At 50.3% G+C, this 27,525-nt stretch overlaps 1 protein-coding gene across 3 annotated transcripts in view; it reads right to left on the bottom strand.

Annotated features, from left to right (window-relative positions):
• The window catches only part of kcnh1a (potassium voltage-gated channel, subfamily H (eag-related), member 1a), a 415,016-nt gene that overhangs the window by 346,212 nt on the left and 41,279 nt on the right, over window positions 1-27,525 (bottom strand). For all 3 annotated transcript variants that reach the window (XM_038812190.1, XM_038812179.1, XM_038812184.1), the window contains exons 3-5: window positions 13,168-13,274; window positions 9,273-9,401; window positions 3,241-3,359 (exon numbers count right to left, since the gene is read on the bottom strand). In XM_038812190.1, coding sequence (XP_038668118.1) covers window positions 3,241-3,359; window positions 9,273-9,401; window positions 13,168-13,274 — 355 coding nt within the window. The remainder of the gene's footprint in view (window positions 1-3,240; window positions 3,360-9,272; window positions 9,402-13,167; window positions 13,275-27,525) is intronic.

Here is a 27,525-nt window from a genome sequence, read left to right as displayed (position 1 = left end):
ATATCCTGAAAAATGGCCAAACTCCCCCAGGATCCTCATCATCCTAACAAAACTCCCCACCAGGTTGGAAATGTACAACAAGAGGTTGTCAGCATATAAAGAGACCCCTCCCTGCTCAATTCCCCTCCACCCCCTTGATGCCTTGGGAACTCCAGCCCATCCACGAACTGCCTCATACCCTCCTCCCTGATCGGAGGCTCCGATTCATACGGCCTTCAATAGAAGGCCTCAAAGACCCCATTCACCCCATCTTGCTCAGACACCCACCGGTGAATTTTAAAGCAGTGACTTTTTTTTAAACTGCCTCTGTCGTCTGTTCACTAACTTCCAGGCAGAGGTCTCTCTTCTGGCGGGCTTCCAGTAAGGAGTGTCTCTTCTGGGGTGTCTCTTTAATAAGGGGGTATCGGGGGGAGGGGGGGTCACTTTAATAAGAGCACCTCTGGTGGGGGTATCTTTAATTCGGGGGTCTCTGGTGGGGGGTCTCTTTAATTTGGGGTCTCTGGTGGAGGGTAGAGTGGGGAGTCTGGTGGGAATGGGGTGAAACATAGAAAGATAGAAAATAGAAGCAGGAGGGGACCATTCGGCCCCTCGAGCCTGCTCCACCAATCATTATGATCATTCCTCATCATCAAGATCAATACACTGATCCTGTCTTTCCCCCATATCCCTTGATCTCATTAGCCCCAAGAGCTATATCTAATTCTTTCTTGAAATTACGTAACCTTTTGGCCTCAACTACTTTCTGTGGTAGCGAATTCCACTCTCTGGGTGAAGGAATTTCTCCTCACTTCACCTCAGTCCTAAAAGCTTTACCCTTATCCTCAAACATTCTTTCTGAATCTACCCTCTCTAATCCTGTGAGAACTTTGAAAATTTCTATGAGATCCTCTCTCACTCTTCTAAACTCCAATGAATATAATCCTAACCGCCTTAGTCTCTCCTCCTATGACAGTCCCGCCATCCCAGGAATCAGCCTGGTAAATCTTCGCTGCACTCCCTCCATAGCAAGAACAGCCTTCCTCACATAAGGACACCAAAACTGCACACAATACTCCAGGTGTGGCCTCACCAATGCCCTATACAATTGCAATACAACATCTCTATTCCTATACTCAAATCCACTCGCTATGAAGGCCATTTGCATTCTTTACTGTCTGCTGTATCTGCTTGCTTACTTTCAGCGACTGATGCACAAGGGGGCCACGGTCTCAGTTAGTATCCACCTCTCTCAATTTACACCCATTCAAATAACAATCTGTATTCCTCTTTTTGCTACCGAAGCAGATAACTTCACATTTATCCACATTATACTGCATCTACCATGTATATGTCCACTTACTCAGCCTATCCCAATCCCGTTGAAGCACCTCTGCATCCTCCTTACAGCTCACCCTCCCACTCACCTTTGTATTATCTGCAAATTTGGAGGTAATACATTTAGTTCCCTCGACCAAATCATTAATATATATGTGTGAGCAGTTGGGGTCCGAGCTCAGATCCCTGTGGTACCCCACCAGTCACTGCCTGCCAATCAGAAAAAAAAACAATTATTTCAACTTTTTGCTTCTCGTCTGCTAATGAGTTTTCTATCCATCTCAAGACACTACTTGTAATCCCAAACGCTTTAACTTTACATATTAATCTGCTATGTGAGACCTTGTCAAAAGCCTTCTGAAAGTCTAAATCAACCACATCCATTGGTTCTCCCTGGTCAACTCTACTAGTGACATCTTCAAAGAATTCTAGTAGATTTGTCAGGCATGAATTTCCTTTTGTAAATCCATGCTGACTTTGATTACACCACTGCTTTCCAAATGCTGGGCTATGCAATCCTTGATAATGGACTCCAGCAACTTCCCGACTACCGACGTTAGGCTCACTGATCTATAGTTCTCTGCTTTCTCTCTACCTCCCTTTTTGAATAGCGGGGTTACATTAGCTACTCTCCAATCAGTAGGAATCATTCCAGAGTCCAAAGAATTTTGGAAAATGATCACCCATGGATCTACTGGGTGGGATTCTCCCATCGGGCTGCTAAGTGCCGACGCCGGTGTAAAAACGGGAGTGTTTTACTCCGGCTTCGGCGCCCGTTCCGGGACCCCATTCTGCAGCCCACAGTGGGGTAGCACGGCGCTGGAGCAGCTCATGCCACTCCAGCTGCTGATTCCGGCGTGAACCCGGCACTGCGGGGTGCGCACATGCGCAGTGGCCTTCTTCCCCTCGCCAGCCGCGACGCCAAATGGCGCAGGGCGAGCCAGCGCGGAGGAAAGGAGGCCCCCCGACAGAGAGGCCAGCCCGGTGATCAGTGGGCCCCAATCTCGGCCAGGCCACTACGGACCCCCCCCCCCCCCCCCCCCCCCCCCCACGGGCCGCCCCTGGACCCTTCAAGGCGGAGGTCCCGCCGGCTCAGAGGATGTTAGAATGGTGCCGGCGGGACTCGGTTTTTTGATGACGATCGCTCGGCCTATCTGGGCCGGAGAATCGGCACGCCGGCCCAGGTTGGAGAGTCATCGCATACCGCAATCGGCACTGTGCCGGCCACGCCGGCTCCAATGGCGCCGATTCTCCGTTCTGCGGAAAAATCACGTCCCGGCATCGGGGCGGCGTAGTGCGAATCGCGCGGCCCGCCAGCAAAGATAAATTATTTGGTTACACTACATTGCTGTCTCTGAGACCTTAATCTGGAGAAATTAGATGTCCTGTTTCCTCTATCACAAGAGTGGTTCGCCTCAAGATTGAGATGCATATAGTGCTTTTGGGCATCATGAAAGAAATCATATAAATATTCTTTCATTCTTTTATATTTGTGGGATGGGTACATGCACGTATACATGTGAAATCCATGACTTAGACCATAAGATCCAGGAAAAGACGTAGGCCATTCGGCCCACCGAGTCTGCTCCGCCATTCAATGAGATCATGGCTGGGCGAGAATACCCTGGCTGTTGTAATTCACGTTTCCCGCCGGCAGTGCACTCCAGCCAACAGGTTTCCTGGCGATGTAGTGTGGCTTCAATGGGAAATCCCATTGACAAGCGGTTGGAGTATAGAATCTGGCCACCATTAAAAATCTGCCAACCTCAGCTTTGGACAGCCAGCATTAATCTCTACAACTCTCTGCGGTAAAGAATTCCACAGATTCACTACTCTCGAAGAGAGGAAATTCCACCTCATATCTGTCTTCAACCCTGGCTTGTTTGACTTAATTTTACAAGCATTTTAATGTGGTTGAATTCTCACCTCAGCCAGCCGTGAGTGTTTATGAACACTTTCTCCTTTATGCACAGTTGGAGCAAGTTGCTGTAGAACACCTCTGCTGCTTGTCAGTGCTCTCGTCAGACGGGCAAATTTACCCCAACCTACAAATAGATTAAGCAGTTTAAAAACATGTGCCATCCACAAAAAAACATAAGCAAACTGTTTCAACCGTTACTCTTCAAATATCAATTCCATTAATTATATTTGTCAGCCAGTTTAAAAACAGAAAAAAATCAAACATGGAAAGCAGCATTTGAGCAAAATTTGTACCATCTAAACAAATAATTCAACCATTTCTGTTGTCCCTGGAAGTCAGAAATACGAAGTATTCTTTTTGCTCCCACTTTAATGGATATACCGAGAAAAATAAATGATGGAATTAGACAAAAAAGATTGGAAAATTACTAGTTGTATCCTGGAAGTGTTCGGTCTTCATTTCGAATGAGATTTGAAACTAAAGTGAAAAAATGACTTGCATTTAAATATTGGGCAAGATTTTCAAAAAGTGGCAAAGTGTCAGTTTCCTGATTGAAAATTCTACCATCGAGATCTCCCCATACTATGTCACGTTTCAGATCCATCGTGACGGGTGTGCCTAAAGATGCCGGCAAGCCTGGTTCCACAATGATCAGGGTAAGTGCACCAACCCGACCTTTAAAATGAAGTTTTAAACCCCCCCCCCCCCCCAACAACGGCACTGCCCTGCCATGTCCCTGACCATCTAGGGGCTACACCAGCCTCCGGAGCCCCCGGAGGGGTCATCACATCCGGTTTGTTTTTGGAGACCAGTCGTGACTCCCACCAGCATTAAACTACGCCGGCGGTGGGAACATCTAACGTTCACGGGAGATTCAGCATTAAGCCAATTTTGGGTATTTACACATATTAAGATGTATGGGAATCAGGTTCATGACCCTCACTGGGCGTGAACCTGATTACGTCAGGTGGAGAAGATCCAATTGTGAGAACTCCCTGTCGCAAATCCGTTATGGCCATATCACAAGAGTTTCCAGCCATAACGGGATTTGCTTTGGGGCGTAACAGGGCCTGAAAATTGTCCCCAACGCCTTTCATGACCTCAGGACACTCCAAAGCAGTTTACATTCAATTAAGTAGTTTTAAAGTGCAGTCAATGTTGAGACGAAATGGGCAACCAAATTGCAAATAGCAAATTCTCATGAACAATAATGTGGGGCGGTATTCTCCGACCCAGCGGAGGGAGTCGACGTGAATCCCGTCCCCACCGTCTTCCGAATTCTCCGGCCCCCCAAAGGTCGGGGCGGCATGAATCGCGCTGCCCGCCTCGGAGAATGGCGGAGACCCGAACAACTCAATGGGCCCTGGGGCTACCCGAATTCTCCGGCCCGTGATGGGCCGAAGTTCCGCTGGTTTTTTGCCAGTCCCGCCAGCGTGGATCAGACTAGGTCCCTTACCGGTGGGACCTGGCGGCATGGGTGGGCTCCAGGGTCGGGGGGCACGTGCCGTGGGGGCACTCTTATCCTACGCGTCGGCCGTGTTAGCCTCCGTGATGGCGAACCACCCCCCCCACGCATGCGCGGGGATGACATTAGCAGCTGCTGACGCTCCCGCGCATGCGCGGACACTCGCCAGCCGGCGGAGACCCTTCGGCCCCGGCTGGCGTGACGCCAAAGGCCTTCCTCGCCAGCTGGCGAGGCTCAAACCACTCCGGCGCCGGCCTAGCCCCTGAAGGTGCAGAGGATTCCGCACCTTTAGGGCGGGCCGACGCCGGAGTGGTTCACGCCACTTCGTCCCGCCGGGACCCACCGTCCCGCTGGGTACGGGAGAATCCCGCCCATGATAACAACCAGATAATCTGTTTTTATGATGTTGATTGTTTGATGTCCCATGTGCTTTTGGAAAAGGAAAACTTCTATTTTATGTTAGGGTGATGGTCCCTTTAGGAATTGTATTTTTGGAAGTTGAATTTATGTTAAAAAAAAACTTTTGCTGTAGTAACTGATGATGTGACCAAGTTACCTGGGAGATACAAAATAAGGACGTCTGGCGGCGGCCATGGAGTGAGAGGTCGCACATTTGGTGGCTCCCGCTCAAAATGGATTTTATTCAGTCCTTCCCCACCCAAATGGTGTGGTATTTGACAGCAAAAGGTGTACGAGTGTCCAGGGAAGGCAATGCTCCTCTCGCGAGGTCGGAGTATGGATCAGCAGATGAGAAGTGCCACGAGAAAGAGAGCAGTTGGAGCAGGAAGGTTTTGTGGTGCAACACAGGTGAAGATGGCGGAGTGCAAGGGGGCAGGAATTTGGGCGAATGCAATGAAGTTACTTTTGGTAGTCCTCCAGGTGGCTTTCCTGGTGCTGGCGCTGCTTCTTCTGGCGCAGGTGCACCTTCTGGTCCAACAATTGAGGAGGTTGATTAAAAGTAAACAGCTTTCTAAATAGGAGTTTTTAAATAACAAATTCCAGCAGCAGAGGAAAGAGGCCTTGCAGGATTTGGCCAAGGTAATAGAGCCAATTAGGGCGGCGATCGGGCAGAGGCAGAAGGCTCAAGGTCTGGTGATCCAGAAGAAGGAGTCAGTGGTGAAGCATGAGGATCGGTTGACCTCGCTGGAGGCAGAGATGGGGATAGTGATCAAGAAAAACACCTGGGAGAGGAGTGAGCTGCAGATTTACCAGGACCTGGGTGTGGAGCTTTCTCAGCGGAGGGCCGGGAACAACCGGATAAATGCGGCCCTCTTCAAGAAGTGGGTGAAGTTCGGGGTTTTGTACCCTCACCGCTTGTGGGCGAGGCATTTGTGGTAGTCACCACTGTTGTATTATATTGTATATATGGGTATTACGGTAAGGCCACTGTACTACAGGTACGGGGGTAGATCCCTGCCTGCTGGCTCTGCCCAGTAGGCGGAGTATAAATGTGCGTGCTCTCAGAACAGCAGCCATTTCATCAGCTGCTGTATTGCCATTTGCCTCTCTGATAGTCCAGAGACGGATTTTGTTGTGTTGGCGGGTCACAGAGCCGCCGAAGGCAGGAGCATGGCAGAATTCCTGCAGTTGGGACAATAAGTGTCAACAAAAAATGAATTATAAGGGGTGAAGATTGTGTGTGTGGTTCTCTTTTTTCAAGCAGTTTGACTTTGGTTTTAGGTTTAGAACTGGATGCAGAGATCAACTGTTTCAGACTGGATTCAGTTGAACTTCTGTGTGCTGGTTAAAAGGGATTCAAAACTTTGCTACCTTAAGGATTCTACTCATAGTGAGTTAGAATCCTGAGGTAGCCAAATCGAGACGAGAAAGAAAGAGTTCATAGATGCAAGATTCCAGAGTTAAAGAATATTAGAACCAGGAAAGGTACGACTAGAGATCACTAGCTGCACCTGTGTTGCAATGCGAATCTACAACCATGGGATGGTTGGAGTAGATTTGATGGGGCAACTCTGCCGAAAGTAAGCTGAAAGCCCAAGAAATTTCATTGCTTATATGAATCTTTGAAACAGTCCTCAGGGACCAAGTGGTTAAATCTTTCAATTTCAAGGGCAGCATGGTGGTGCAGTGGTTAGCACTGCTGGGTCACGGCACCAAGAACCCAGGTTTGATCCCGGCCCTGGGTCACTGTCCGTGTGGAGTTTGCATTTCTCCCCGTCTCTTCATGGGTCTCACCCCCACAACCCAAAGATGTGCAGGGTAGGGGCATTGGCCATGCTAAATGTCCCCTTAATTGGATTTTTCTTTCGTTCATGGAACATGAATATCGCAGGATGAGCCGGCATTTATTGTCCATCCCTAATTGCCCTTGAGGGGGCAGTTAAGAGTCAACTACATTGCTGTGAGTCTGGAGTCACATGTAGGCCAGACCAGGTAAGGATGACAGATTCCTTCCCTGAAGGACATTAGTGAACCAGATGGGTTTTTACAACAATCAACAATGGTTTCATGGTCATCTTTAGACTTTTCTAATCTCGTTCCCCCTTGGTAGCACAAACCTATACTGCAGCTCCCCTAGCCCAGCAAACACCCCTCCCGCAAACAGGTCCTTGACCAGCTCTAACCCCTCCTCCCTCCATCTCCTATACATCCCATCCAACCCCCACCCCCCGCATAAACCTATGATTCCCACAGAGTGGAGTCATTGCTGACACGAGACCCAGTTTAAAGTGCCTCCCCAGCTGGTTCTAAGTTTTTATAGACAACTCCACCACCAGACACCTCGTGTACTTCCTCGGAGTGAACGGCAGCGGGGCCATCACCAGAGCTCTCCGTCTTTGCTAAAGAGCCCTCTTCACCCTCCACACTATCCCTGCCCACACAAATTCCGAGATTAACGCATTTACCCTCCGAAAAAAGGCCTTGGGGAAGAAAATCTGAAGGGACTGAAACACAAACAGGACTCTTGGCACTATGTTCATCTTCACCACCTGCACCCACCCTCGCCAATTTCAGGTGTAGCACATCCCAACTTTTATGGTCCCCTTAACCTCCTCCACCAACCCTGTCAAATTCCACCTGTGCAACGTGGCCTACTCATGCGTTACCTGAATTCCCAGGTAGCAGAACCGCTCCCTTGCCACCTCAAATGGCAGTTCCCCCAAGTTCGTCCCAGCCCTGCTGCATTCACCGGGAACACCTCGCTTTTCCCTACATTCAATTTATAGCCCTAAAAGGCCCCAAATCTTTCCAATAAGCCCATGATTTTGCCCATGCTTTCTAACAGATCCGTCACGAACAGCAACAGGTCATCTACATACAACGACACCTGGAGCTCCTTGCCACCTCCCCCCCCTTCTCAAACCCCCACCACTAAGCCGAGGCCCGAGGGGCCCTATCGCCAAGGGCTCAATCGCCAATGTGGACAATAGCGGGGACAGTGGACACCCCTACCTCGTACCTCAATGCAGCCTAAAATGCCCTGACTTTGTGTCATTTGTTCGTACATTTGCCATGGGTGACACATACAGCAACTGATCCCATGCCACAAACCTTATACCAAACCCAAACCTCCCCAGGATTTCAAACAAATACCTCCACTCTACCCGGTCAAAGGCCTTATCTGCGTCCATTGATACAATCACCTCCAGCACTCCCCCCCTCCCCTCCCGACACACAGTTCGCACCGGGATGGGAGGTTGGAGTGGCGTGAACCGCTCCAGTGCCATGCTGGCCCCCTGTAGGGGCCAGAATCGGTACTCCCAGTGTCCCGTTCCAACGGCGTGGACACTCTGCCGCCAAATGGGAGAATCCCGCCCATGAATTAGCAACCCATCTTACCCAGCATGGTGTAAATCGGGCTGCTGATTCACTATTGTCCATTTTACCAAGGATGGTGGAAAAAAGGCTGTCAATTCACTCGTGCCCACTTTACCCGACAGTAAACCAGCCTGCCGGTTAACAAAAGTGAGTTTTACCTGGCTTTGTATTAAACAGGCTGCTGATGCGCTGTTGTTTGTTTTATCTGGCTTGCTGTTCAACAAGCTGACGATCTGCTGTTGTATGTTTTGCATCACTACTCAAGATGTATTTCTACCCCAGTTAATTTCATTTGACAACTATTTTAATGATAATTGGCTCAAAAGAACACAAATCAGAACTACTACACAGTAAACTCAATTACCAACTGGCTGCATGGGAGATGCAATTAGTCTTGATGTTTTATCAATTTAACCATGTCTAAACTTACTATCAATTGAAAGCATTTTCCTTTATTTCTGCCACCATAACTTTGTTAGGACAGCATATTAAAAGATTTTGATCAAGCACATTAAAAGGAGATTATCTATTTACTTATTGGAATATACTTATTGGAATAGATTGCTACAACCTTCACTTGTAATGCCTAATAATATAAATGCTGGAAAATCCAGGCATGAATTTATTTATTGTCAGAGTACACTCTGATGTTGGCCGGGATTCTCTGATCAGAGGACGGAGAATTTGACCCTCAGCCAAAACCGGAGAATCCGCCACCGTGAACCAGGGCAGAATTCCGGCCGCGACGTTAAACTGAATTAATATTACAAAAATGAAAGAGGCCAGAACAGTTACCTTTAGATGACTCATCTTCAATGGGTTGCTTGAAAGCTGTGATATCGCTGAAGGTGCAAAGAAATAATACCACCTTGTCTTGCTCATTTCGGATGGGAGCAATTTTCACAAAGAACCACACTGGTGTCCCTTTCACAAGAAAAAAAACGTATTTACTTCAAGATGTCAAGTATATGCTCGATTAATCTTACACAATTTAAAATGGTTGCAATCTTTAATAAGAAAATGTAATTTTAATTATGTCAGTTAGACCATATCCAAGAAAATGTGGAACAGATTTTTTTTTTATTTTAAAGTTTTGATTAAAGGTATTTTAATGTACAAATACATGCTTGGGTGTTTGAATAGATTGGCACAACCAAGGATCCATAGAGCGCAATTCTCCGGCTGTGTTGTACTCAAGTGAGACCTCGACACGGCGGAGAATCCCAGGAGAGGCCTCCCGACACCCAACGCACCTCGCGAGATTCACCGAACTCCTGCGAGACGTCGGAGTCGGAACACCACCCCCAAATGGACGTGACCAAACGTCACTCCCAGAAGTAGATCGTAAACCTATTTACGATCTACCAGCTCAGGATGCACCAGCCTCTCTCGATTCTCCGCTCTTCCCAGGAAGTCTGCAGCCGGGCGCCGGTCAGTGCTGGGCCACACAAACTTGGCATCCGGTGGGTCTCCCAGGCCATCCGAAGCCCCTGGCCCCTGGGTGGTCAGGGTAAGTGCGGGGTGGTCCTCTGGCCCACTCCCTGGAACATGGGCGCCTTGGCACAGCCCAGCTGGCACCTTGGCACTGCCACCCTGGCACCAGCAGAAGCACTGCCTGGGTGCCAAGGTGGCAGTGGAAGGGTGCCCAAGAACCAGGGTGGCACTGCCAAGGGTCGAGGAGGGCTATGCCCATGAAATGAGGGTGGAGGGAGGAATTGAAGGGTGGGGGTGTGCAGGGAGGGTAATTATGGGCTTCTGGGAGGTTGAGGGAGATGGATGGGGGTCCTAGAAGGGAGAAGGTGCTATAAAGGGGGCTTGGGGGATCCTGAAGAAGGGGGAGCCCCCTGGGTCCCCATAGTGGGAGTCCTCACTTGGGTGGTGTGGGCTAGTGTCCATGTATATGGGAAGTGAAACTGCCCGTGGGTGGGGGGTGAAGCTCACTTAGAGATCGGGGCACCCTTTCAAAATGACAGCCTGATCTCAGCTCCCCAGTGCTAAGAAATTCTAAGTGTGGGCTAAACCAGTGAGGAATTCCACAGGGCCCAAAAAAGTGACGACGTGTCATTAAATAGCGACAGGGAACTCCCTGAAAAACCTGCCACAAATTAACTTCAAAATATTTTGAGAGAATCATGCCCATATAGTCCTGGATATGCAATTTAAGTTATTCCGTGAACCATTTTTTCAGAAGACCTATTTTTATGTTAAATCCCTCTCTGCGTTACTTGCTGTAGTCATTAACTAATTTATTTTAATTGAGCTAACAACTGTGTCAAAGGAAATTAATTACCAGAGATGGCATGCAGACCGAAGCACAAACTCTGAGTTCTAATCTACATTAACAGTTTTCATGATGAACAAAAGAAAACCAGCTTGATAAAGTATAACAAGGCGTATTTATCTTGAGAGAGAAGAAAACAAAAGCAGGGTTGAGGAAAGCAAAGTTATTCATAGGAAACACAAGTTAAGTAAATGGAAGAAAACAAGTTTTGATGAACAATTCTGGTGAAATGATAACCTTTCTGTTTTGCATGATTATAATTCTTGCATTTTCTATTTTTTATTCAATTTTGCAAAGTTTTTTTTAAGCCAACCAAATACCCTGGGAATACAGTACTAATTTGTTGAGGGGGAAAAAAAAGATTCATTAAAGTTTCTACAAATTAAAGTTAATACGATATTGCATTGTTTAGCACAGGGCTAAATCGCTGGCCTTGAAAGCAGACCAAGGCAGGCCAGCAGCACGGTTCAATTTCCGTACCAGCCTTCCCGAACAGGCGCCGGAATGTGGCGACTAGGTACTTTTCACATTAACTTCATTTGAAGCCTACTCGTGACAGTAAGCGACAATAAACACCAGATATCTTTTACTTAATCAGGATCTTGCTAACCATCAGGAAATGTACCAGTTTGCATATAGGTACAATTTGGACATTCTCAGTATCGACAGTCACCCATGTGCTTAGATCATAGAATCAACAGTGCAAAAGGGGGCCATTTAGCCCATCGAGCCTGCACCGGCTCTTGGATAGAGCACCCCACTTAAGCCCACACCTCCACCCTTTCCCCACTTAAGCCCACACCTCCACCCTTTCCCCACAATCCAGTAACCCCACCTAATCTAAGGGCAATTTAGCATGGCCAATCCACCTAACGTGCACATCTTTGGACTGCGGGAGGAAACCGGAGTACCAGAGGAAACCAACGCAGACACTGGGAAAATGTGCAGACTCCGCACAGACAGTGGCCCAAGCCGGGAATCAAATCAGGGATCCTGGAGCTGTGAAGCAACTGTGCTACCGTGCTGCCAAATGTGCTTCTTGGTCAGAAAATCGGAGATCACCTACTGCTAAATAAAGATAGTTTTCTGAAACTTTTTTCAAGCTTTCCATCAGTTAAATGGAAGTCCAACAAAATTGAATAATCTTTGCAGACATAATTATCTGGGTACTAATTTGACTAATCTGCTTTTCATCATTTTGGCCAACAGTATGAATTAAGGTTGCTCTGTACCATATGTACGTTATTTAATTTAAGATGGTTGTTAAAATAATCCTCAATTTAAGTTTCTGCAAAATAAAAGTTTTATTTATTGTGTAATGTTATTAGTAGATCACCCATACATGGGCAGAACTATTATGTTGGTGCTTGTAGTCCTTGTGGTGCCTGCACGATTGTAAGAAAAAAAATCACAAATAAGACACTTCACAATGTTATATAAATGTTACATTAAAATTGAGGATTCTAATACAAAAAGCAAAGTTTAAAAACCTCCCACTGCATCTTCATCTTGAGTTCTCTGTCTGAAGGAAGGTTCTTGGAGACAAAATGCCATGATTTTTACTACTAATAGGATGCAGAGACAGGCCACAGGTCTACCTCAGCCAGAACAGGGGCTGAATCCTGTGCTGCTGGCATACTTATATTCCATATTCCACCCAAATCACCGGTATTCCTCCATGACCCTTCTAAGCAACTATAGGATATTGAAAGATCATGCATTGACTAACGATAAGAGCAACAGTATGCTACATTGATATTAACACTTTTGATCTGCCAACAGCTATCCAGAGTTCAAATGGAAGAGTGAAAGATTGAATTTACTTCATGCTGTGACTCACAACATGCGCGAGCTTCTCATGTTAGGAGAGCATGGTTGGCAGAGCCAACATCTCAAAAGGTTTTAAAGGCGTAAGCCCAAGCTTATAAAGAGGGTAAAGTTCAACTTCCTGAAAAGCACAAATAAGGCAGGACTGGAGTAGCCAGCTATTACATATCCCATCCAATTTTTCTTTCCATTTAATTTGGATCTTATCCCAAAATATCCAATTTGGCTTCAATATGCTCGTGAATAAGGTGGGCAACCGATTACCAATTAATCTCATTTTGACATTAATAGATAATTGGAATTGCTTTGCATTGATGCAAAACTAACTTTGGTTATGATATGCTCTTTCACTAAACCTAGATCAGTGAAACATCAGTAAATGCTGCTGCCTTGTTGCATCTTGGTAACTAAATACAAAGCGAGGCTTCTTGCAAAGTACTTGTAAATTAAATCAATTATTTCTTCAAAATAAAACCAACAAAATAACCATTTTCTAATCATACCCTCGCTCACTATCGATATTTCCACTGCAACATAATCTATATAATAATAATAAATTCTGCACAAAACGTTTTTACTTACTGTTCTTTTTATACATCAGGATTTCAAATGAGTTTATCTCGTAGTTTTCAAATGTCTGTTGTACTTTTTCAATTGTTTCTTTGTCAGTTAGCTCTCCAAACATGAAACTGCAAACATAAATCAAATTTAAATTGACATTTATTGAAATAAAATTTTCATTTTTGTTTCAAACCACTGTAAATTGGATTTTACGTTCAACGTTGGGATTTTGCAGCTTAATTTACAACTCCTTGTTAACTATCTCCAGTGCAAGGGCAGCACGGGGGTGCAGTGGCTAGCACTGCTGTCTCACGGTGCCAAGGTCCCAGGTTTGATATCGGCTCTGGGCCGCTATCCGTGTGAAGTTTGCACATTCTCAAGTGTTTGCGTGGGTTTCGCCTCCACGCCCCCACAACGCAAAGATGTGCAAGGTAGGTGGATTGGTCACGCTAAACTATCCCTTAATTGGAAAAAATGAATTGGGTACTCTAATTTATTTTTTAAAAACTATCTCCAATGCCCATGTTAAACACACTGTACACTGTAACAATGAACTGCACGGTGTCGGAAAGTCTAAGAGCAATTGTTTTCTGCTGATTGCTTTGTAGAAGCAATGGGAACTTCATTGAGGGGGAAAAATTGGCAGAATTTCCACTCCTAATGATGCCGCATAAAGGCCACTGGAAAGTACTCTTACGCATATTGGGTGAGGACAGTAACAGGCTCAACTCTGGTGTCTGCAGGGTTCAAGAACCTACAGATACTTGCTGTCTAGCCTTCTAGAAAAGAAGGATTATTGCAGGGCTACAGATACCCCACTGAACTCACCTCCTTCAGGAAGGAAGAGCAGAATTAAAAATATCAATCACCGGCGCGGTTCAGCGACCCCATTGCGACTGGCGTGGATCCGGGCCCAATGGGTAAATCACACGAGATGCCCATGGGGCACTGCCAAGGTGCCGGGCTGGCAGTGCCAGGGATCAGGCCCCGGTGCCTCTCCCAGATTTGCAGCATGAAGTGAAGTCAATTAATTGAGGCGGGGCCTGAAAGTGGGGTGGGGTGGGGAGATCAGGGCTGCTGATGAAAATGGCGCACTGATCTGCGAACAGCCATTCCTACTGGCGAGATCAGTTCAGCAGCAGGAAATCTCTCTAAGTGTGGTCTCGATGGAGAGAAACTCCCTGAGGGCAAAGAAAGCTGTAAAGTGCCGTTAAATAGCGGAGTTATTCTCGGCACTGCAGCCACCAAGAAACACCGCCAAAACGTTCAAAAGTAGACATCAAATTCTGTCCATTGATTCCTGCCCCACTATTCTATCATTCTCATATTTACAAAGAATAGTTACTCCAGCCTCCTAATGGAATTTCCAGACTCCAATCAACTTGCCCCAAAATTCCTGGGTCCATTCCAATAAAGGCAGTGGGCACAATTCTCTGGAAAAATTTCAAAGTGTGGTAACAAGCGGGAATTCCCGCGAGCATCCTGGCGTTCAGCCCAGCGAGGCCGGCAACGCAATTCAGCGTTAATTGGCCCACTTTATGAGGACTCACGGGCTACTCGGCGCAAAAGCCGGCTCGCTAGCCGATTCATCAGGACCGCACTTGTCAGCCCCCTCTCGCTAACAAGGTCGAGCAGCACTTAGGCTGTGCTTGCTCAGCAAACCCAGGCAGCTCGTAATAATGGCACCTTGGGGACTATGGTGAATGTAACTTGGTAATTCACACTCTATCTTTGTAAGCGCAGTAGCGTTATCCGACCACTAGGGGGAGTAGCTCCGGGAATGCTCAGGAGTTTGTACGGGGCTCCACCCACAACTCCTCCCCCTTGTTCTGCTGTATAAATACCCTTGTCCAGAGTCAGCCTGCAGTTCACCGAGAGTTCATCAACGGGTAACAGGCTGGCTCTGTAGTAAGTCGATTAAAACCACTGTTCATATCGGAAAGCACGTGTCTGGTGAATTGATGGTTCCATCAGGGACCAACCCCAACATTTGGGGCTGCTGACCTGGAGAGGCTGCTAGACGCCGGGTAGGCCAGGCAGGATGTCCAGTTCCCCCGAGGGTCCAGGACAGTCAGCCACAAATGCAGCCAGTGCTGCCTGGGATGAGGTGGAGGCAGCTGTCAGCTCAGGGAGTGTGACCAGGAGGACTGGCCTTCAGTGTCAGCATGGGTTCAATTCCTGCACTGGCTGAGGTTGCTCATAAAGGCTACGCCTTCCCAACCTTGACCCTCACCTGAGGTGTGGTGATCCTCAGGTTGAATCACCACCATTTCCTCCAAGGGGAAAGCAGACTATGGTCATCTGGCTACCTTACCTTTATGGGAAGCATGGTGGCACAGTTAGCACTGCTGCCTCACAGCTCCAGGTTCAATTCTAGCCTCAGGTGATGGTCTGTGTGGAGTTTGCACTTCCTTCCCGTGTCCGCGTGGGTTTCCTCTGGGTGCTCCGGTTTCCTCACACAATCCAAAGATGTGCAGGTTAGGTGGTTTGGCCTCTCTAAATTGCCCTAAATATCAAAATGGTTTGGTGGAGTTACTGGGTTATGGGGATGAGGTGGAGGTGTGGGCTTAAGTAGGGTGCTCTTTCCAAGGGCTGGTGCTGACTTGATGGGCCAAATGGCCTTCTTCTGCACTGTAAATTCGAGGATTCTATGACTTACACCAGGGCAGCAAGAGTGAGTACCTCCCAACTCCCCATGTGACCCCCAGCCCTTCCTCCACCACTCTACCCCTTCAAACCCCCGCCCAACCCCTCCTTCACATCCCCTCTCCCATCACTGTGAACCACGCGTATTGCTAATGATGCCGTCTCTATGTCTCCTCAGGAAAAGCACTCTCGTAATCGTCGGGTCACTTGCGGAGGGGTGCCGGACATAAGAATTCTCAGCTCCTTCGAGGATCGGGCCCTGGAAATGACTGGGGTGGCCGAGGACAGATCGGTCACCCATGCGGAGGCTAATGGACGCTGCAGAGGTGAGGAGCCACCGGGCTCCACCCGGGAGACCTGCCAAACACGAGTTGTTATTGCTTTGCTGACTTACCCATCCCTCCCACTGACCACATGTCCATTCTCCCACAGGTCCTCCAGCCGACGGCAACGGCCCATCCCAGGCGGCACCCTTTCCTGACTCCAAGGAGAACACCTCAGAGGGGGGGCTCCGAGAATGCAACTCTTATAGTCACAGCGCAGCTATTAACCCGACCCTCCACCAGCACAGATATACGCACCTCGGTGGGACATTTTAGTGAACAGGCTTCGGGGGCACAATCTGGCGAGCACTACACCGCTGAAGAGCACATCAGGTGGAGGCAGGAACCCCCATGCGAGACAGCAGTCAGAGGGCTGCTGAATCCCAGGACCCAGCTGGGTCCCAGCCTGATGCTAGGCCTGTGATACAGAGGTACTCGGAGCTGATGGAGACATTCAAGGGAAATGTCAGTGTCACTCCAGCAGATTCATAGCCGCTTTGAGGAGTCCCAGGGGGTAGAGGCATAGGAAATGGTATCAGCAATGTGTGGCGCCGAGGCCAACACTGCTAGGGTGGCGACCGCAGTGGGGAGCCTGGTGCATGACATCGGCACCATGAGTGAAAGTGTCCAATTGCCAGTGACGGCCATGGTCAAGGGTCTCGGCAGCATTTCCAACTCGCAGGGGGATTTCACCCAGTACCGGGTTGAACCTGATGAGGCTCTGCGGGACATGTCCCAGTCGCAGATGGGCATGGCTGAGGCACTGCAGAGCATGGCACAATCACTGAGGAACATCGCCAAGGGCATTGACACTATGGTGCAGACCATGGGGAATCGCCAGGGCTGGCAGAGCCAGGTCTCAAACCAGCTTCTCCTCAGTCCCAAGGTGAATCCCAGGGCCCTATTTGCACTGACCAGGAGGAGAAGCCAGACCTGTCCCATTCAGTGCCGACAGTGGCCACCAGCTCCCCAGAGTTCCACCCCTCTGATGGGGCCGCGCTTCGAGGTCAGCACACGGGACTGGGCTCTGCATGTGCCGCTGACAAGTTAGCCAGGGCCCTCCGGCCCCAGAGGATGGCCACCAGCGGCATCAAAGGCCACAGGACGAGATAGGCAGCTGGCTGCCTCCACCTCTGCTGTGCATCCTGGGGAAACACCTAGACATGATGATAGAACTAGGAGGGCAAAGCATGTTGAGGGTCACTGAGGGCACGGGGTGGGGGACGGCATCATCGGGAGTGGGGGATTGTGCAACACATTAAACACCTTTTTGTACAACCATTATGCTGCCTCTGTCACTTCCTTCTGCAATGAGGGCTGACCTCCAGTCCCTTCGCCCATCTCTCCAGGCATTCCCACTACCCCTCAGTGGTGCTCACCCATTCTCCAGCCATGGACATATCTCAGGAGCCGTGTCCCATCCCCTGGGTGTTCAGATGTTGACTGTTGCGTTTTTGGTGTTGCCTCCCGCAGTGTTCAGGCACAGTGTCCAGGCATCAAGGTGTGATTGGATGCTAGGCAATGACTTCCATCGGACGTGTTAGCACTGAGCACCCCTATCTCCCGGTCAGTGCCCATAGGGCCCTGGGGTTCACCTTGGGAAGGTGGGACAGATGGTTCGAGCCCTGGCTCTCCATGCAACATCTGGCTCTGCCAGCCCTGGCGGTCCCCATGGTCCGCACCATCGTGTCGATACCCTCAGCGTTGCTCCTCAGTGACTGGGACAAGCTTCGAAGGGCATGGCCATGCCTATCTGTGAGCAGGACATGTCCCGCAGAACCTCATCGAGGTCGGCCTGGTACTGGGTGACATCCCACAGCGAGTCAGGCATTCTGCCGAGACCCTCAGCCTTGGCCGTCACCGACTGTGCAACACCTTCAGTCATGATGCCGACGTTGTGCACCAAATTTTCGACTGCAGCCGCCATCCTAGCAGCGCTGGACTTGGTGCCACACATTGCAGGCGACATCTCCCGCGTCCCTAGCCTTTGGGACTCCTCCAATCGACTATGGATCTGCTGAACTGACACTGACATCTCCCCCGAATGTCCTGGATGCACTCTGTCATCTTGATCAGCTCAGAGTACCTCTGTACCACAGGCTCAGTATCAGGCTGGGACCCAACTGGGTGCTGGGATCCAGCAGCCCTCCAACTGCTGTCTCGCCTGGGGGTTCCTGCCTCCACCTGATGTGCATCATCAGTGGTGAAGTACTCACCAGATTGTGCCCCCGAAGCCTTTCTACTAACATGTCCCACCAAGGTGTGTGTATCTGCGCTGGTGGAGGGTGGGGATGACAGCTGTGCCGCGACTATAACAGTTGCAACATCGGAGCTCTCCTCTGAGGTGCTCTCCTCGGAGTCAGGAGAAGGTGCCGCCTGGGATGGGCCGCGCTGTCGGCTAGAGGACCTGTGGGAGAATGGACATGTGGTCAGTGGGAGGGATGGGTCAGTCAGTAAGGCAATATCAACTCGCGTCTGACAGGTCCTCTGGGTGGAGCCCGGTGGTTCCTCACCTCTGCGGCGTCCATCAGCTTCCGCGTGGGTGACAGACCAATCCTCGGCAACCCCGGTCACCTCCAGGGCACACTCCTCAAAGGAAGTGAAGATTCTTAAGTCCGGCACCCCTCCCCAGTCTGGGCCCTCTCCCGATGATTATGGGAGAGCTTTTCCTGTGGAGACACAGAGTAGGCATTGTTAGCCAAATGCGTGGAGCGGGGGGTGGGTCACATGGAGAGTTGGGGGGGGTGGATGTTCCCTTGGAGGAGGCGGGGGAACCTTTGGTGTCTACCCACTCGTGCTGCCTGGTGTTGGTTGTTGACCTTCTTACGGCACTGGAGGCCAGTCCACCTGGTCACACTCCTCAAGCTGACAGCTGACGCTACCTCATCCCAGGCTGCACTGGCTGCCTTGTGGCTGACTCTCCGGGACCCTCAGGGGGGAAGAGGACATCCCTCCTGGCCTCCAAAGCATCTCCCCAGGTCAGCCACCCGAATCTAGAGGCTGGTCTCCACTGCACCATTGTTGCGAGCTGGCTGGGGTTGATTGACAAGTACACCTTAAGTGCTGCTCGACCTGGTTAGCGGGGGGGGCTGGCGAGCACGATCCCGGCAAATCAGCTGGCGAGCATTCATTTGCGACGAGAAGCCTGTGAGGCCTCGTTAAGTGGACCAATTAATTTTGAATTGCGTTGCCGGCTTCGCTGGGCCAAGTATCGGGAAGCTCGCGGCAATTCCCGCTCACCACAACACTCAGAAATGTTTCCGGAGAATCGCGCCCATTGTATTTGTCTTTAACTGGCTGTTCTTTTAGAGTAACCATTGACCGGAATTTTCCGGTCATTCACACTGGCGGGATCTTCTGGTCCCACTGACGGCGAATCCCTGCCACAGGTTCTTCGGCAGCGGGGGTGCAAATAATGCAAAACCCCGTTGACAGCGGCAAGACCAGAAGACCCTCCTCCCAGCCAATGGCGGGCCGCTTCTGCGAAACATGCCGTGAGGGGCACAGAAAATCTGGCCCATTGTATTTTAACTTTACTTTTCACTAGTTCCTGTTGAGCAACTATATATATATAGAACATAGAACATAGAACAGTACAGCACAGAACAGGCCCTTCGGCCCTCGATGTTGTGCCGAGCAATGATCACCCTACTTAAACCCACGTAACCCGTATACCCGTAACCCAACAATCCCCCCTTAACCTTACACTACGGGCAATTTAGCATGGCCAATCCACCTAACCCGCACATCTTTGGACTGTGGAAGGAAACCGGAGCACCCGGAGGAAACCCACGCACACACGGGGAGGACCTGCAGACTCCACACAGACAGTGACCCAGCCGGGAATCGAACCTGGGACCCTGGAGCTGTGAATATATGTTGAAACAAGGTTTCCTTTTGCGTGTTTCAGATCAAATCTAATATAAATTGCTTTTACCTGTTTTACTCAAGCATGCTATAATTAACATATGTCATGCCTCAAGTTACTCATATGTCCAACAATATTATTTTTTGAAACAAAGGGATCTAATTTGCATGTGAATAAATCAATGTTATCCATCTTCTCTAGGGAACCTATTTCACTCACTCATTGAAATAGTGACCTGAATTTTCAGGATAGTTAGGGCTCGGCACCCGTCATCCACAGAGTCAGTGGGGAACAGCTCCCCACTAACTCAGACAGACCCACTGCCATTTCATGCTCCAATGAGCATTGATTGGCAGCAGGAGACTTCTGTCCACATTTGAAGGAAGTCCGCCTTGGTAAAAGATAGCTGCAAGCCAATAAGATCAGAAATATAGAAAATAGGAGGAGTTGGCCATTCAGCCCCTCGCGTCTGCTTCACCATTCATTATAATCATGGTTGATCAACAAACTGAACAGCTTGTTTCCGTTCCCCCGTTCTCCTGCCAATGCCCTTTGATCCCTTCCGCCCCAAGAGCTATATCGAACTCCTTTTCGAAAACATACACGGTGCAATTCTCTGGTCCTGAGACCAAGTGTTGACGCTGGGACAGGATTTGTGGACTTCCATGACAGCGAAGCTGGTGCTGCACCTGGACCGATTCAGCGACCGTTGAGCGGCTAGCACCGACGCCACGTGGAACGCAATCGATTCCAATGAGAAACGGTGCCGGATTCGCGATTGACACTCCCCACATACCCCATTCCAGCCAACAAGATGGCAGCAAGGAGAGTGGCCCCGAGATTCACAGACACCGAGCTTGGGACCCTCCAGGATGGCATGGAGGAGAAGCGGGCAGCCTTGTTCCCCGGCCTGTGAAGGAGGCTGCCAGCCGCCACACTTCACCTAGCCTGGGCGCAGGTGGCGCAGTCAGTAAGCACCATGAGCAGCATCATCTGAATGTGCAGTTAGCCTGGGTCACATTGAGATCCAAAAAGACGAGGTGATGGGCGTCTTGAAAAATATTAAGGTAGATAAGTCCCCAGGACCTGATGGGATCTACCCTAGAATACTGAAGGAGGCTAGAGTGGAAATTGCTGAGGCCTTGACAGAAATCTTTGGTTCCTCACTGTCTTCAGGTGATGTCCCGGAGGACTGGAGAATAGCCAATGTTGTTCCTTTATTTAAGAAGGGTAGCAAGGATAATCCAGGGAACTACAGGCCGGTGAGCCTTACGTCAGTCGTAGGGAAATTTCTGGAGAGAATTCTTCGAGACAGGATCTACTCCCATTTGGAAGCAAATGGATGTATTAGCGAGAGGCAGCATGGTTTTGTGAACGGGAGGTCGTGTCTCACTAACTTGATAGAGTTTTTCGAAAAGGTCACAAAGATGATTGATGCAGGTAGGGCAGTGGATGTTGTCTATATGGACTTCAGTAAGGCCTTTAACAAGGTCCCTCATGGTAGACTGGTACAAACGTTGAAGTTACACGGGATCAGGGGTGAGCTGGCAAGATGGATACAGAACCGGCTAGGTCATAGAATGCAGAGAGTAGCAATGGAAGGGTGCTTTTCTAATTGGAGGGCTGTGACTAGTGGTGTTCCGCAGGGATCAGTGCTGGAACCTTTGCTGTTCGTAGTATATATAAATGATTTGGAGGAAAATGTAACTGGTCTGATTAGTAAGTTTGCAGACGACACAAAGGTTGGTGGAATTGCGGATAGCGATGAGGACTGTAAGGGGATACAGCAGGATTTAGATTATTTGGAGACTTGGGCAGATAGATGGCAGACGGCGTTTAATCCGGACAAATGTGAGGTAATGCATTTTGGAAGGTCCAATACAGGTAGGGAATATAGTGAATGATAGTACCCTCAAGAGTATTGACAGTCAGAGAGATCTAGGTGTACAGGTCCACAGGTCACTGAAAGGGGCAACACAGGTGGAGAAGGTAGTCAAGAAGGTATACGGCATGCTTGCCTTCATTGGCCGGGGCATTGAGTATAAGAATTGGCAAGTCATGCTGCAGCTGTATAGAACCTTAGTTAGGCCACACTTGGAGTATAGTGTTCAATTCTGCTGCCACACTACCAGAAGGATGTGGAGGCTTTAGAGAGGGTTCAGAAGAGATTTACCAGGATGTTGCCTGGTATGGAGGGCATTAGCTATGAGGAGCGGTTGAATAAACTCGGTTTGTTCTCACTGGAACGATGGAGGTTGAGGGGCAACCTGATAGAGGTCTACAAAATTATGAGGGGCATAGACAGGGTGGATAGTCAGAGACTTTTTCCCAGGGTAGAAAGGTCAATTACTAGGGGGCATAGGTTTAAGGTGCGAGGGGCAAGGTTTAGAGGAGATGTACGAGGCAAGTTTCTTTATACAGAGGGTAGTGGGTGCCTGGAACTCGCTGCTGGAGGAGGTGGTGGAAGCAGGGACAATAGTGACATTTAAGGGGCATCTTGACAAATACATGAATAGGATGAGAATACAAGGATATGGACCCAGGAAGTGGTGAAGATTTTAGTTTAGACGGGCAGCATGGTTGGCACAGGCTTGGAGGGCCGAAGGGCCTGTTCCTGTGCTGTACTTTTCTTTGTTCTTGAGCCAGCAGTGCTGGAAGAAACTGCACAACCTCCTCCGGGCGGCCAGGGCGCGTAGACAATACAGTGCCTAGCACCAATCCCCATCTGCACGCGCCTGTAACCCCCCCCCCCCCCCACCAGGAGGGCGGCCGAACTTCCACCCTGCAACACATGCTGGCAACAATACTGGCCACTATGGCCAGGTGGCCTCGCCACTGAAGCCACCAGCTATCCACCCCCGGGCTGTCTAACACAGTGCATTTTCTGTTAATCCCTCCCAGTGGGAGAAGGCCGGCTATAACCGATAGGGTGGAGATCGGCCTCGGGCAAGGAACTGAGACCCTGCCGGGTTGCGGTTCTCTGTGACATATATATATGTGTGTGTCACAACCCCCCCCCCCCCCGCCAACACCACCCGCACCTTCACACCATCCCTTCACCCCAGTTCCACACAGCACACCACCCGCATTCCCCACGGCCCACGGTTTAATAATACGTCCTGTCTTGTGTCTTGCAGGGCCTGCTGGTGATGGGGCGGGTCCTTCTGGTGCCCCCCCCTGGTGCCAGAGCGCCGGATGCCAAGCAGTGATGAGGATACTGACACGAAGGGGAGCCATATACCCAGGAAACCCAGCAGCTCGAATCAGAGGATGACAGTTTCCCCCGGAGGTGGGCCCCACCCACAGGTCACTTCAGCAGCAGCCCAGAGTCGGGGAACCTCCACAGGCGATAATTGTGAAGTTCCATAGGTATCAGGACCAAGAGCAGAACCTGAGGTGGGCAAAAGACCCGAGAGGGTGCAAGTGGGACGAACATTCGAGCCCCTTGTAGCAAAAGATTGGGGCAGACCTGGCCAAGCGCCGGACTGAATTTAAGAATGCCAAATCTGCCATATACAAAAACAAGGTGCGTTTTGGCATGCTTTACCCTGCCAAGTTATAGGTCACACACTCTGATGCCCCGGAGGAGGCCAATAAATTTGTTCAGGATAATGGTCTGGGCAAGCAGTGATAGGACACAAGGGTTAGAACGCGAGTTGCGAGAGTGAGAAGGGAAGAAATGAACGCGGGCAGGATGCAGAGATGGTGGGGTAAGGGGGTGGGGAGAGGCAGAGGGGTGTTCAATAGGGGAACTTAATCAAGAGGGGAACTGCTACCTTGCGTTTCAGCTGGTGGACGGAATTACAGTGAAGGAGGAGGCTGCAGTGCACCTCCCGGGAGGAAGGGTGCACCTGGCAAGAGGGAGGGTGATGCACGATCAATTGTACAAAGACTAAGGTTGGATACAATTGTGGCTTTATTGCAGTAAGGTGTGTGGCCTCCCACAGCAGCTGGCGAAATGGCAGCTGAATAGAGGACACGCATATTTATACTCCTCCTACTGGGCGGAGCCAGCAGGCAATGGCTACCGGTGAACCTGTAGTACAGGTCCTACCTTACATCACCTAATACAGGTGTAACAGTGGTTTATCAGAGAGGGAAAAGACAGAAATTCAGGGGAATCAAAGGGCAAAAGAAGGGGAGGGCAGGGCTGCAGGGGAGGGAGGGTAAGGCCAAGGGGAAAGCACAAGGCTACGGGAAAGGGTGGAATGCTGGTTGCAACAGGAAACAGGTTTCCTACAGAAAACATAGCTGAGAGAGACGGGCCGAGGGGTAAGGGAGGAATGGGCGGGACAGACTCATGTTTCGACACTTGGACAAGGGGGGGTGGCCATATTAGTTAGCAGGACAATTTCATTTATGGTGACGAGCACAGTGACAGACCAAGGGGGGGCATAATGGTTAGCGGGACACTGGAAGGGGCCCTGGTAGTTCTGGTAAATATATACGACAGAAGTCGCCAAGAAAACAACGTCTGAAATCCCGGACCTGGGACATCCACCGGCTAATCATAGGGGGGGGGGGCGACTTTAACTGTGTACAGGACCCGACACTGTACAGATCCAACACCAGCACAGATAATGCAAGGCATGTAAATTGAAAGCCTTTATGGAGCAGGTGGGAGGGGGTTACACCCGTGGAGGTTTCACCAACCGATAGAAAAATAATTCTCTTGCTTCTCCCACATGCATAAGGGCTACTTACGGATAGACTCTTTAGTGGGAGGAAAGAGGGTGCTTCCAGGGGTATCAAGGGCAGAATACTTTGCAATTGTAATCTCCGACCACGCGCTGCACTACATTAATGTGTGGTTGGAGAAGGGCCGGCCCAACGCCTCCCAAGGAGGCTGGATACAGTTCTCCTTGCCGATAAGGAATTCAACACTAATACATCCCAAGCCATCAACGATGTATCCTGCCGCTAGAACGCGGGAGTCCACTTTCTGGCAGGCACTGAAGGCGGTGATCGGGGCCCTTAGGGACTGGGAGGAAAGGGAACCCAAGCAGCGGCAGATCGGCTCTATACAGGAGGTGGATCGGCGGTACACCACGGCCCGAACCATGGAACTTCTGGCAAAAAGGAAAAAGCTGCAGATGGAATTTGACCTGCTTCCTACTCAGAAAACAGTCCACCAGCTCTGCCAGGCACGGGGAGTCCTTTTACGAACATGGAGACAAGGCCAGCCATATGCTGGCACACCAGTTGAGAAAACAGGCAGCCGCAAACGAGATAGCTCAAGTTAGGGACAGCATTGGTAGGATGGTAGAGGACCAAACGAGGTCAATGAGGCCTTTACAAACTTTTACCAAGGGCTATGCACCTCCGAGCCCCTCCTGAGGGGATCTCGGGGATGGAACAGTTCATCGATAGGTTGGACATACTGGTGGTGGGGGAGGACAAGAAACAGGCGCTGGAAGCATCGCTAGGGCTGGGAGAAATTGTGGAGTGCATCAACTCCATGCATTCAGGTAAAGTGCCAGGACTAGATGGGTTCCCGGCAGACTTTTACAAAATATTCTCAGCAGCGCCGACTAATGGTCAATGACTCACTACTGAAGAGGGTCCAACCGTCCAGGCTGGCACAGGCCTCAATCTCATTGATCCCCAAGAAGGATAAAGGCCCAACAGATGTGGATCATACAGACCCATCTCTCTCTTAAATACTGACGCAAAAATCTTAACAAAAGTGCTGGCAAGGCGACAGGTGCCAAATATGATCGCAGAAGATCAGATCGGATTTGTTAAGGGCAACTAACAGCAAACATCAGGAGCGGAATTCTCCGACCCCCCGCAGGGTTGGGGAATCGCCCGGGGCCGGCGTAAATCCCGCCCCCACCGTGGCCGGAATTCTCCGCCACCCGGGAATCAGCGGAAGCGGGAATCGCGCCCCGCCGATCAGCGTGCCCCCCGCGGCGATTCTTCGGCCCGTGATGGCCCAAAGTCCTGCCGCTGTCAGGCATCTCCCACCGACGTAGTTTAAATTACCTCTGTGCCGGCGGGATTGGTGGTGCGAGCGGGTGGGTGGGTGGGAGGTGGGGGGGGGGGGGCGTGGGACCCCGGAAGGTGCCCCCACGGTGGCCTGGCCCGCGATCGGGGCCCACCGATCGGCCGGCGGGCCTGTGCCGTGGGGGCACTCTTTTTCTTCCGCCGCCACCAAAGCCTCCACCATGGTGGAGGCGGAAGAGACCCCCTCCACCGCGCATGCGCCGGTGGTGACGTCAGCGGCCGCTGACGCTCCAGCGCATGCGTGGACTCACGCCAACCGGCGAAGGCCTTTCGGCCAGCTCCGACGCCGATCGGTGTGGTGCCAAAGGCCGTTGCCACCGGCCGGCGGAGCGGGAGCCACTCCGGCGCGGGCCTAGCCCCTAAAGGTGCCGGAGTGCTTGCCGCCACTCCGCTACGCCGGGACCCCCCGCCCCGCCGGGTAGGGGAGAATTTCGCCCCAGATGCTTGCTGAACATAATAATGATATCATCCCGGGAGAGGACACCAGAGGTGATCGTCTCCCTGGATGCTGAGAAAGCCTTCAATCGAATAGAATAGAGGTACCTCATGTAGGTGCTTGAACGGTTTGGGTTTGAAGCAGAGTTCACCACATGGGTGAAGCTCCTGTACAGTGCTCCTATGGCGAGCATACGGACAAACAAAACAAGTTCTGAGTACTTCCGGCTGCACAGAGGAATGAGGCAGTGGTGCCTGCTATCCCTTCTCCTGTTTATGCCGGTAATTGTCCGCTGGCTATTGCCCTTAGATCAGCTGATTAATGGACAGGTACTTGGAGAGGGGACAGAGAGCATAGATTCTCACTCTATGCGGATGACCTACTTCTCTACATATCGAACCTCCTAGCCAGTATAGGAAAGATAATCGGATTCCTCAGGGATTTCAGCGTCTTCTCAGGTTACAAACGCAACCTGGGAAAGAGCAAAATCTTCCCGGTAAACCCCCGAGAGGAAGGAGCGGAGCTGGAAGATTTGCCATTTAAAGTAACCCACACAAATTTCAGGTACTTGGAGATCCAAGTGGCCCACACCTGGAAGAGACTCTACAGGTGAAACCTCACTAGCCTGGTAGAGGAGATAAAGAGAGACCTGCAGAGATGGGACTCACTTCCTCTTTTGCTAGCCACAAGAGTACAGACGGTCAAAAGGAACGTGCTCCCTAGGTTGCTCTTCGTATTTAGATCACTCCCAATCTTCATCCCCAAATCCTTCTTCACCAGGGTCGACAAGTTAATCATGGCTTGCGTCTGGGTGTGTGGGGGGCCGCCACATTCCCAGCACCCCCCACACTCAAAAAACTCCAGGAGCCATGAGGTAGTAGCCACCCTAAGGACGTGGAACCAGTTTCGCTGCCACTTCGAAGCACCGACAAGAATGGATGCCACGTTCGGGACACTGGTGGTGGTGGTGGGGGGGGGGGGGGGGGGGGGGGGGGGGCACACACGACAGTGGAACGCTGACAGTAGAGGACATGTATGTGGACACCAGACTGCTAACCCTGGGGGAACTTACAACGTCACCATCTGTGGCCATGATCAGC

This window comes from Scyliorhinus canicula, chromosome 1, assembly GCF_902713615.1.
Source record: "Scyliorhinus canicula chromosome 1, sScyCan1.1, whole genome shotgun sequence".
Classification (NCBI taxonomy): domain Eukaryota; kingdom Metazoa; phylum Chordata; class Chondrichthyes; order Carcharhiniformes; family Scyliorhinidae; genus Scyliorhinus; species Scyliorhinus canicula.
Note: the sequence above shows the minus strand (reverse complement) of the source record. Positions and strands in the feature narration are given on the sequence as shown.